Below are 11830 nucleotides of genomic sequence, written 5' to 3' on the forward strand. Positions count from 1 at the left end.
GCTGAAACTTTGTAAAAGGCTGAAACTCCGATTCAAATTCAATTGTAACGTGAAATAAATAATTGACGTGTTATAATTATGTACGAGTGTACGATACCTTTACGATAGGTCGAGTATAATCTTCAGTCAACGAATAGGTGTACGCGAAGTATGAAATTGTAAAATAATCAACCTCCGGGAGATTCACTGGCGAGATTTTCTCTTTCGGCTCGTCGCATTCGCGGAGGTTTTTGCCGCTAGGTTTCTCTCACACCCTCGTAGTGTTGAGCGAGGATCGTGAAGATATCAGAGATAGGGTCATACGCAGGGGTGTATATGCATACGGGCTATTCCGCGTCAACCGGATCAGTCATCTCTCAGATATTTTTTTAATTTGGCATGTGGATTGTGTGTGAGGAGTTAGATTTTTGTGCCAAAGCGCGAATCTCATAATGCAAAATTCGATTTTTTATTAACAATAACAAATTAGACTCCCATTTTTTTCAAAAATTCATAACTTTGGCAAAAAATTAGATACAATATATATTTTTTTTTCAAATTACGCGGAAAGCTCCATAGAATTTAAAAAAAAATACGAAATGGTAAAAAAAAGTTGTTATCAATTGTTTATTTAACAATTAATTTTTCAAAGATTTTTAAAACAGTGACTGACACGATCAAAAAATTTTTTTTAAATTCTGACATGTTCCTTGAACTGTACTACAACCTGTGAATTAATTCCAGAGGGGTGTTTTTCTTCGTTTTTGAGTAAAAAATCATTAAAGGTGTCGATGCGCGTGAAATTGCGGCGCGCCGAGTCTCTACGTAATGGCGGGCGGCCGGTTGCCGTCCACCGCTACCCCGCGGTGGCGTCGCAGCGTTATTTTAGAGTCATTTTCACGATGTAGGACATGATTGAAGAATGTGAAAAAAATACTGTACCTTCACAAGGCCTGCTCAAAGCGATAAGTGTAGTTTCAGGAATGTGTTTTTCACCGTTTTTTTATTACAGAGATTCGAAATACACACCATGAGAGTGCACATAAATGATAATAATTACATAACTTGCTACTTATTTTAAAATAAAAACACATTCTTGAAACTTCACTTATCGCTTTGAGCAGGCCTTGTGAAGGTACAGTATTTTTTTCAGATTTTTCAATCATGTCCTACATCGTGAAAATGACTCTAAAATAACGCTGCGACGCCACCGCGGGGTAGCGGTGGACGGCAACCGGCCGCCCGCCATTACGTAGAGACTCGGCGCGCCGCAATTTCACGCGCATCGACACCTTTAATGATTTTTTACTCAAAAACGAAGAAAAACACCCCTCTGGAATTAATTCACAGGTTGTAGTACAGTTCAAGGAACATGTCAGAATTTAAAAAAAATTTTTTGATCGTGTCAGTCACTGTTTTAAAAATCTTTGAAAAATTAATTGTTAAATAAACAATTGATAACAACTTTTTTTTACCATTTCGTATTTTTTTTTAAATTCTATGGAGCTTTCCGCGTAATTTGAAAAAAAAATATATATTGTATCTAATTTTTTGCCAAAGTTATGAATTTTTGAAAAAAATGGGAGTCTAATTTGTTATTGTTAATAAAAAATCGAATTTTGCATTATGAGATTCGCGCTTTGGCACAAAAATCTAACTCCTCACACACAATCCACATGCCAAATTAAAAAAATATCTGAGAGATGACTGATCCGGTTGACGCGGAATAGCCCATACATACATCGCACACGCATACGCACATGCTCTAGCTGCAAGCCCTCTCTGCTTCGGGAATCAGCCTCACCCTAGCGGCTGCCGCTGTCATCACAAGCTTCTGCCGCCCACTCTATTCGAATTCGCTGTCTTCCCACTCTACATTTCCTTCTCTCTTTCGTTGAGTTTGTCCTTCTTTCTCTCTTATCCTGTCACTGCAGTGTTTATATTTACACTCGCGGTCGGCGATTAGTAAACTAAGTGAGTGAAAATCAATGATTAAAAATTATAGCCACCAACAGTGGCGTTCGTTTCGACACGCCAATCTTCCGCGATAAATTCAAATTCACTTACGACTCCCGTGACAATCGTCATTCGCGTGGGTAACGGATCCAGGTTACCTCTAGTTTCTGCCCACAACCTCGATTTTTCAGAAATCAATTCCATCTTATAATTACTTCTCATCCTAATACCGATGATATGGGTATGGGGATGGAAGTTCGAGTTATTTCTTCTTCCCACACACCTAACTTAGAGTTTCTTCGTTGCAGGTTGACAGAAAAAAATGGAGGATTCCAATGAGGTGCTAGTCTGTGCAGCAGAGTTTTTGAAGGGTATTTCGAATTCATTAATACCATTTATCTTCTCCCCCTTTTACAGGCTAAAGAGATCCGTGTTGCAGATCGGTTATACTTTGTCACACTGAGGACAACAGTGAAGCCTCGAAGCACCTCTAACACCCATTACTTCAGTATTGACGATGAGCTCATCTATGAGAACTTCTATGCTGATTTTGGACCCTTGAATCTTGCAATGCTTCATCGTTATTGTCAGAAAGTGAACAAGAAACTGAAGGCGGTCACTCTGAGCAAGAAGAAAATTGTCCACTACACTGTGATGGACCCTCAGAAGCGCGTAAACGCTGCATTTCTTATCGCTAGCTATGTGGTCAGTTACCTTATAATCTAGTCAACGAGGCATTTTACTCATTCCTATTAATTTGTGATGACGTTTTACAACATATTTATTGCCAATCTTCAGATAATCTATTGGAAACGTAGTGCCGAAGAAGCCTATGATATTTTGATAGCCAGCCCAACAAGTCCACCACTCATAATGTTTCGAGATGCCTCTCTGGGTCCACCGTGCTACCAGATATCATTAAAAGAATGCCTCCGTGCCATCCACAAGTGCTATTCTTTGGGATTTTTCAATTTTCGTGATTTTCACCGTGAAGAGTATGAATACTTTGAGCGCGTGGAAAACGGCGACATGAATTGGATAGTTCCAGGAAAATTTATTGCATTTTGCGGACCCCATGCTAAATCGAAAATTGAAAATGGTTAGTTTTCACTTGTAACTATAAGCTTTATTGCATCCCAAATGCAAAATTAACTATTTAATTTTGGGTCTGCTGCAGGGTATCCCCTACATGCTCCGGAATCTTACTTTGCATACTTTCGCCGTAACAATGTTTCGACGATAGTTCGGCTTAATAAGAAAATTTACGAAGCCTCTAGATTTGTCGAAGCTGGCTTTGAACACAAGGAGTTGTTCTTCATAGATGGTTCGACGCCCACTAATTCTATAATGCAACAGTTTCTGAAAATAGCTGAAACTGCACCTGGTGCTGTCGCGGTACATTGCAAAGCTGGCCTTGGTAGAACAGGATCCCTTATCGGCTGTTATATCATGAAACATTACCATCTTACAGCTCGGGAAACCATTGCATGGATCAGAATATGTAGACCTGGTTCGGTAATCGGCCACCAACAACACTGGCTCGAGGAGTAAGTTCTTCCTGACACATTTCACATTTTCAGAAGAATCTGTAATTTAAGACAAATATTTTTTTATTCTAGAAAAGAAGCTTACCTTCATTCCTTACTGAAGGTACCGCTGCGTCCTGAGAACGGAAATCCCGTGCATCAGTTTGGGATATATTCAGTGGCTGGAAGACCCGGTGGATTGTCCTTATCTGGTCTGCGAAATTCTCGTTTAGTTCAAGACAATGTCTCAGGGATCATGCACCGTGTCGATGGTATAAAACTTGACGATCCTGGGCCGCTTCCAGGCATTGTAGTACCAAAAATCTCAGTGTTAACTCAAGGCGATAAGTTGAATCAGATAAAAGCATCACGACGCAGCATCATACCTTCTTGTCAATCGTCTCTGGGCGGTATATCGAGCCCTTCGACTGTTGCACAGTAAGTACCATTTTACCAAAGATGGCTACTTACAACTCATACGATTATCCTCCCTATTAGTCCTTACCTGGGACCTTTGCTTCAAACAAGGAGTCAGAAAGGAACCGCCAGCTTGGCTAGTAACAAGGACAAAGAAGTACCTAAACGACTCCTCGGCCGTGCAGCTACTACAACGATTGTAAAGAGGTTTGTATTTTACCCATAGCTTTTTTATAGCTTCTTTGGTAACAGGCTGGTCCTTCCTACGGCACTTAAATCTTGGTGGGAATTTACTATACAGCACGTTTAAGATGCTAAATCCAGATTTATATTAGAAAGACGATTTTTCATCTTCTTGGGTTATTGTAGAAATAGTTGGCTGGTCACTAACAACTGCGAATCAAGTGTGCGCCGTATCAATTCCAAAGCAACAACACAGATTCGTAGTATCAACAACAATCGCAATCACATCAACAACAACAATAGCAACAATGTCAACAACGATGTGGATTCAACGAGTCCGGTAACTTCCAGTTCTGTATCAAAGCCAGTTACAAGGTCCAGTGTCAGAGCTTCGTGTGTTACCGAAGCTCGCACTGCTGTTGCAACTACAAACCGCGCAGCTCTGCAGCCCCAACCGGGCATGAATATGATTCTGCGATCAGCAGATCGTGTCACACGATATCATTCACTGAGACAGTAAGTGCGATGCTTCAATGTCCAGATATATTTATCCTTCATGTTCGTTTCTTTGCACATTCGATTATTGTTTCTACCTAATATTGTTTGTCATACTGCAGATGATCATAGCTTTGCCAGGGACATCGGTTTTGCTGTTTTATTAGTTATCTTGACATTTCGTAACTATTAACGCTTTAACTTCTGTGTCGCAAACAACATAATTATGTCCAACTAACAGTGTTACAGGCGTAGTTGTAATATGACTCGATTCCCCTTTGTATGGTTCAATTAACACCTCTGCACATTCACCATATGGTAACATTTCATCTCCCGGCAACATTACTGTTAATATCTCCAAAAAAAAAAACCCATGAATCACTCACTGTCATGTCCAGTGGCTAACAGACAAATTCCGATTTCTTTCTGTGTCTTGCAGCGCGCGCACAACAAAAAGTTACAAAACAGCATTTGTCAGATGACTAACCGATATTCTCAGAGATGTCAGAGACGATAGGGTGGCCATCCGTATATCTCACCAACGTAGGAGATCTTGCCGCCTAAATCCCATCGCTCAGTGAGATAAGCATCACCACGTCGACAATGTAGCCGAGGTTCAAGCATTGAAGCAAAGAACGCGGATCTCATGGTGCCGAAATGCGAATATCCTGTGCGTATGATATAGTAACCGACGATTCACAACCATCATGCTGTCAACACGATTGGTTTGCCCCCCCCTTTCAACCGGATCATGGTTTTCATTCTTGTGACTAATCTCTTATCCGTGATTTTATCTCCTAGCTTCTCATTTTTATTGCATATAACAATTTTAATCCGCTTCAGTCAACTAATTGTTACAATTTCTTCACGCGAATGACACGCGAGCAGTAGATTGAGCCTACCATCCGTTAGTATGGGTATTATATTAGATGACAAATCACGGCATTTTGTCACACGTTGAATATTGTCTTGGAGTTGGCCATTTGCAATTAAGGTATAAGCAAACTTACAGTGAAAAATGCAAGACTTGGTGAATTGGTCTGCTTCAAGAGATTGTCCCTACATACATACGTATATATGTATACAATGCATGCACGAAAGATGATTTCTCAAACATGGTTTCGCGGAGGTGGGGGGTGGGGGGACGTTTATTAGAAAACTGCACATCCGAAATATGGAGCTAATTACTCCGAATTGCTATTCCCTTTTTGAAACGCATGAATATTAGTAATTGAACGTAGATTATTCATGGCAATCTATATTTAATTTACCGTCAATTTTACACAACAATTATTCACTGTTGGCTTACTTATAGAGATTACATTCACACTGTCCGTACTTTTCGATGATTCGTGCTGTAATAAATTTGATTGTTAATTATTATTGAAATACTGAGCTATTATATTATATTATATTATATTATATTATATTATATTATATTATATTATATTATATTATATTAGAGTCGCGGAAATTGTACGTATATACTGAAAATCATATTAGCCATTTTAAAATAGATTTAATAAGAGTTGAAACAATTCAGAGCTCTATGACAAGAAATTTCATCATCGTAGTGCCAACAAGGAGAGGGAGAAAGAGAGATAAGCAGATACATATAGATGGTGGAAAGCGTTAACTTTACGGTGAAACGACATTATTCTACAAATGTACAAGCCCAGATTCACAACGCAAGCTACGAGTGCACGAACAACCGAAAATATGAGCTGACTGACACATTCGTCTTTGTAAATGGCTATGTATTTTGTACATACTTACAAGGAATCAACCAATAGTTTCATCCTTGGTGTAACATTGAAAAAGTCTTTCTGTAGAGAAATGTACAAGTACTATCATAATTACAGTTAAACAAATTAACAGTAGGTTTGATACATTAACACTTTCTAAACGCAGTAAAGTTTATCGATTTTATAGTAACATAAAGACTTATTGTACTAATGTAGGTTTACGCTTTTATTTTTTTTTCACTCTTTAGGTATATGTAACATTTTTAAGAATTTTGTCAATGATTTTAAAATTAATTAAAAACTGGAAACTTACTTCGTTGCTTGACATACTACGATCTTTTCTCTGGTCAGATGCAAATGTTAAATCAGTCGTATTATCATTTTATTCTCGATGTAGACATAGTTTGCAATATAGCAATCAGGTGTAAGCTACGGCATCGTACAGATATTGGACATAGAGAAGGATCTACTTACTGACATCTTTCACCAGTAGCAGTGCGCTGACCTGGTTTGAAATTATCCTCCGTTTCAATTTGAATTCAATGTATTTTCCTATTGCGGAAGATGATCGAAATATAACAAAGATAGTTTAAAATGACTGGACCCCATTAATGCAGCACTACATCAAAATATGTTCTGCAACAGTATCATTGCATCATGGTCAGTACGAAGTTTATATTATAGAAAACATGTAGGATACAAAACCATAAATTTTATCAATCCCAATAGTTGCATCGTGAGAAACTGATAAATTTCAAAAATATTCGATTTCGAGTAGGTTTTTTTTTTTAATATTACATTTCATTTTAACCCGGTACCAACGTTTTCATTTCACGTCGTACCACTTTCTTATGCATAAGTACAAAGCACCCAAATTTATTGGAACTCGAAATTTAAGTCACGGTTATCATTCGCCTGCTGTATTATTATCCATAACATTCGAAACATGTATTTTTCTATCAATTAGGTATCACATTGCAGTGGATTCTTTGTAGAGATATATCAATTTATTTCTGCAAGGAATAATTGAAAGGATACGTCACATGACATTGGATGATATAAGATATCAATGCATTAGCTTAGAATAAATATTTTTTTTTTTTGTCAAAGCGTAAAAATTTATTTAAGAGTATAAAATACAAGCTGTCTATAGGATAGAGTACGGCTATTTTAGAAAATATAAAATCCCAGGTCGGTGTCAACTTCACAAATATTTTATCAATGTTGTGTTGTTCGCGCAGCTGTAATATTTACAGAAACAGCGTTAACTTATGAATAACGATAAGATATTTGTAATTACAAATATGAATAAATCATCGCAATGGTTATTTTCCTGAAATTAAGGAATTCAAAAACTTAACTTAACTCCCTGATATATTTGATATTTGCTTCGTAATAACAGTTTAAAATAAGTGCTTAAGATGGTATGTATGTACGTACACATACACGTAGTCCTGGCAATGGCAAAGTCGTTATGTTCGGCAACCTTGAAGGGGTAAGTTGTTCCTATTTTTTCGAAAGTTCATACACAGATGAAACAGAGATATCATTCATTATTTAATCATAAAATAGGCGAAATATGTGGCAAGTACGACCCAGTGGCTAGCAAAGTTGAGACTCGACCACTTCTCCATTGCATGCGAGTAACTATATCCCGTCTCTTGTTGTTCAGAGGTATCGAACATCAGTCCCAAGTAAGCCAGATGAAACATGGCGAGGGCAGAGAATAAAATATTTATAACCCGAACCCACCAGCAATTAGCTGTGGTTCGTTTGTGTATACATTTGTGGTCGCCGCAACGTCTAGCAGCAATACAAGCATCAAAAGCACGAGCAAGTTCCTGCCTTAACTGATATTCGACGTATGTGTAGAACCCAAGGCTTAGAAGCACAGCAGCTAGTTGGAAGTTGAAACCGTGGAGGAGAGAACTGACTGCATAGGTAAGGAAGACTGCTCCAAACTGACCAAAATGTTCACGGCTGCGTCGAAATACATCTGAATCATGAATCATATGCAAATTATCTAACTGTCTGCTCTAGAGATCGAATCTGTTAACGAAAAGTGATTTCATCGTCGCTCACATGTTTTCAGCCAATTATGCATGGGGATATTCCAATTAACAACGACCTGTACGAGAGAGTGCGGTAGCTCGACTGACCCAGGCTTTGTTACACTGGCTGTAGTCAAGGAGAAGCCTCCTAGCAAAGCCAAACCCCCAGATGTATAGGATATGAAGTAGTGCGAAGTTCGGAAGCACAAGGCTTCCCTGTATGCCACAATCCATCTAAAACACATTTCTTTCAATGAGCATTGGCATGTGACCGAGGCGAGAAATTGTTTCATCTCTCTTGTGACTCAGCACTGACCTCCATGTGGAATCAGGAAAAATCCATTCAGCCCAGCAATTCGATATGCTTAGAAGTGCAAAAGCAAGTGTTAAATATCCAAGAGCTATAAGAATCTTCCGTACACTCTGCAACAAATGCATAAGCATTGACATACTTATATGCACTTTAAAAGCTGGTACATACGCAAGAAAGGTAATGACCCTTACCCACTGGTTGACGCGATACAGGGTGGCATAATCTTTGTAGGAAACCCAGGGCCCGAAAAGGCAGGTGGCTGGGCATAACATATATCCAATGTATTCCAGGAAACTCGGCAATGGAAAGGTGTCAGATTCCATTACGACGCTAACCGCCTTCATAGAAGCAATCATGGTAACACCACGTATTTTGTGCCAGAATGCTGGTTTCATCCATCTTTCACTGTATCAAATAGTACAAAAGTATGCGTCAAATCCCTTCTACCATCACATGTGTGACCAACTTGAATGATTTCAGTCAACATGCTCTATCCGTTTCACCTACCCGTACAGAATTACACCAAGGCATAACAAACTGATAGCTAGCCTTCTCCGATAACGACCAGGCACACAAAAAATCAGGTACGACAGTGTAATCAAGGTGATCAACAAGTACAAACATTCGGCTGCATACAGCTGTACAACATATAATCCAATGACTGCAGAAATTATATGGAAGCCTCGTTGCGGTGTGTAACCTACGATAATAAGCCAAAATTAAACCATCAGGTTTTCATTCTATTCGTATAACGATACTCGATACTTACTAGATTGGGTTACACTCTGGAATATGATGGAAGCTATCAGCAATGGAATTAAGTAATTGCAAGCATCGAATAGTGTAGGGTATACACAACGGTTGTAAATATTTCTCAGGCCTTGGTCTTCGTTTATTTGATAGTCGTATTCATCTTCGTACACGTAGTCCGTATTTTCGTAAGAAGTGAACAAATCTTGTTCTTGATGGCGCGACTGATATTCGTAGTCCAAGTTATCGTCATAATACAATAATCCCAAGTCTCGGTAATCTCCCATACCTCTTAACCCTACATGAACTTGTTGAATAGTACGAAGTAATGCACGTGGATGGAGAGAGTGGAACATTCATATATGCTCGTACTTTTCTACACATTGCAGGTGTGTATGCACTTCAGATTCAGTTCGTAATACAGCATTGATAAGATATATTAGATTTGACTGCTGAGTGCATATTTTATAGAATTTTTGGCAATATAACACGGACAAACTCATGTGAATGTGAAAAGTGATATTTCAGATTGCCTATAATAATTGGAACCTGCTATGCATAGATTATATCTTCCCAGACATTTCGAAAATTTAATTACAAAACTGGTACCTTTGTGGGTACACTGCATACGCTCTTTTTAATGTTGATTCATCAGCGACCCCACATCAGTATGTGATCGACTTTGACAGGTAATTTGTTCTTCTTACTTCAAAATATTGATCAGGATCCATTTTTTGCATGACTAGGCGCATCTCACGAAGTAGAGCAGCTATGCGTCTAAAACTTTTTCGCGCCAAAGTCGCCTGAATGGTGGTGACGATTCTCTATAGGTCTTATTGATATGTTCTCTTCAGGGAGACTATAACCTGTAATATAAGCATGAGATGTTGCCAAGAGAGGGCCGTCCGGTAGTGTTGTATCTTTCTCTCATATAAGCAGATGGAAAAGTATCGCATTGCATGCAAGATGAAAAATTTTTTACTTGAAAAAGAAGTAAGACTAACCCCTTCGGATATTTGTCAAAAATAGCGACGATTTTGAATACAGCGCTATGTCGAGTTTGCGTCAGACGCTATTCTATTGCGCCTAGTACAGAATCGACCTCCTGGAATCTGGATGCACTACATCTACGTAATTTTGCGAAAGGAGTCGGTGGCGCGCAGTTCGAATACGCTGGGGGTAACCGATCCAATCAACAGCTTGACTCAGCGGAGTAATATCCAATTAGTCTCGAAAAGAAAATAACAACGCCAATCCCTTCGGATTTTTTCAGTAAAAAATCGGTCAATCCCAAATAATGCTAGAATCAATTGTTTAGTGGACTGTATTAACATAATTTTGTAATAATGCAAGGGCAATCGATTGCGTTAATCAGTCTCGGTTCGCTGCGAACAGCGGATCAAAAGTTACTGCAAATACATGAAATTTGCACAGGGCTTTTCAAGAGGTGGGGAAGAAAAATCGCAACTTCATAGCTAAAAACTTCCAGATACAGTCCAGTTTCAGTTTATCGAATATGCCTTAATTGTAGTACGAATGTTCGGGTGTCAGTGTGCAGCAAATAGCCAAATAGTATTAACATGAAAGAGAAAAAGAAGTGCAAAAAAGTGATCGGTTATTACATAAGAAATTTTATTATTATATAAGGAAAAAATAGATACATTATCTTAAGCAGAATATGAGAAATATTGTTTCAAGTAGCCATTAACGTAGTTTGTAAGTATCCATTATTCAAGTACCGACCTGCGTACAGTTACAACGCACCTTTGCAGGACATGATATATCAGGCATCTATTGTATTTTTACTATTTTATGTAACCTGGATTAACTCGAATAAATAATCGAATTTCTCCGTATTTTCTTCCTAGTTTCTCTGCTGTCAGTCCTATGATGCTCTAAAGGCTATTTTTGCAATCCTTGGGATCTAATTTATAGTTCTAAAAGGGTGTATCGAATCAATTTAACTCGCTGTGAACAACGGATCACAACTCACAGCCAAAAAAACCTAAAATTTCTTAGAAATTTCTTCGTATATTCTCAGCTGTTGGTCCAACAACGCTTAAAAGTTTGTTGTTTTTTTGCGTACTCTGAGGTGCAATTAGCCTAGAAAGAGTCGTTTGAAGAGATTCTCAGACAAAAACGTTTTTGAACTCATGAATCACAAAAAAAGGAAGGCTTTTAATTTTTGCAGTCGAAAATTGCCCTATTCCAAATAAGATAGGATCAATTGTTTGATACACTGTTGCTGCGAGCAACGGATTAATAAATACAGCCGTAAAAACGAAAAATGTCTCCGTATTTTCTCCGCATAGACTTATATGCAACGGAATGATTGTAAAATTTGAGAGTAAGCAATTGGCGCAATATTATTATAGCATTGTCAAACAGCTGCTATTGTAGTTTTACAGTAAAGTT

At 38.3% G+C, this 11830-nt stretch overlaps 2 protein-coding genes across 14 annotated transcripts; one reads left to right on the forward strand and one right to left on the reverse strand.

Moving 5' to 3' along the window:
* Positions 1-1847: 1847 nt before the first annotated feature.
* Positions 1848-7640, forward strand: LOC124304518 (dual specificity protein phosphatase CDC14A-like). 11 transcript variants are annotated; one of them, XR_006908211.1, is made up of 10 exons: positions 1848-1953; positions 2244-2306; positions 2375-2640; positions 2734-3034; positions 3113-3482; positions 3555-3899; positions 3960-4085; positions 4248-4577; positions 5056-5226; positions 6131-7640. XR_006908211.1 is itself a non-coding variant. In XM_046762871.1 (9 exons), the coding sequence occupies exons 2-9, from the start codon at positions 2258-2260 to the stop codon at positions 5036-5038; spliced, it is 1833 nt and encodes a 610-aa protein (XP_046618827.1). In that variant the 5' UTR covers positions 1848-1953; positions 2244-2257; the 3' UTR covers positions 5039-7640. The 11 variants fall into 11 exon arrangements, 10 of the variants coding, with proteins under 10 accessions (XP_046618827.1, XP_046618828.1, XP_046618822.1 ...); XM_046762871.1 differs by having other exon boundaries at positions 4993-7640; XM_046762872.1 differs by having other exon boundaries at positions 4996-7640.
* LOC124304519 (protein-serine O-palmitoleoyltransferase porcupine) lies at positions 7094-10553 on the reverse strand. 3 transcript variants are annotated; one of them, XM_046762879.1, is made up of 8 exons: positions 10420-10553; positions 10025-10281; positions 9435-9713; positions 9173-9365; positions 8857-9070; positions 8669-8775; positions 8384-8586; positions 7094-8297 (listed from the first exon to the last, which is right to left on the reverse strand). In XM_046762879.1, the coding sequence occupies exons 2-8, from the start codon at positions 10041-10043 to the stop codon at positions 7855-7857; spliced, it is 1458 nt and encodes a 485-aa protein (XP_046618835.1). In that variant the 5' UTR covers positions 10044-10281; positions 10420-10553; the 3' UTR covers positions 7094-7854. The 3 variants fall into 3 exon arrangements, with proteins under 3 accessions (XP_046618835.1, XP_046618834.1, XP_046618833.1); XM_046762878.1 differs by having other exon boundaries at positions 9435-9722; XM_046762877.1 differs by having other exon boundaries at positions 9435-10281.
* Positions 10554-11830: the final 1277 nt, after the last annotated feature.

This window comes from Neodiprion virginianus, chromosome 5 (assembly GCF_021901495.1).
Source record: "Neodiprion virginianus isolate iyNeoVirg1 chromosome 5, iyNeoVirg1.1, whole genome shotgun sequence".
In the NCBI taxonomy this organism is placed as follows: domain Eukaryota; kingdom Metazoa; phylum Arthropoda; class Insecta; order Hymenoptera; family Diprionidae; genus Neodiprion; species Neodiprion virginianus.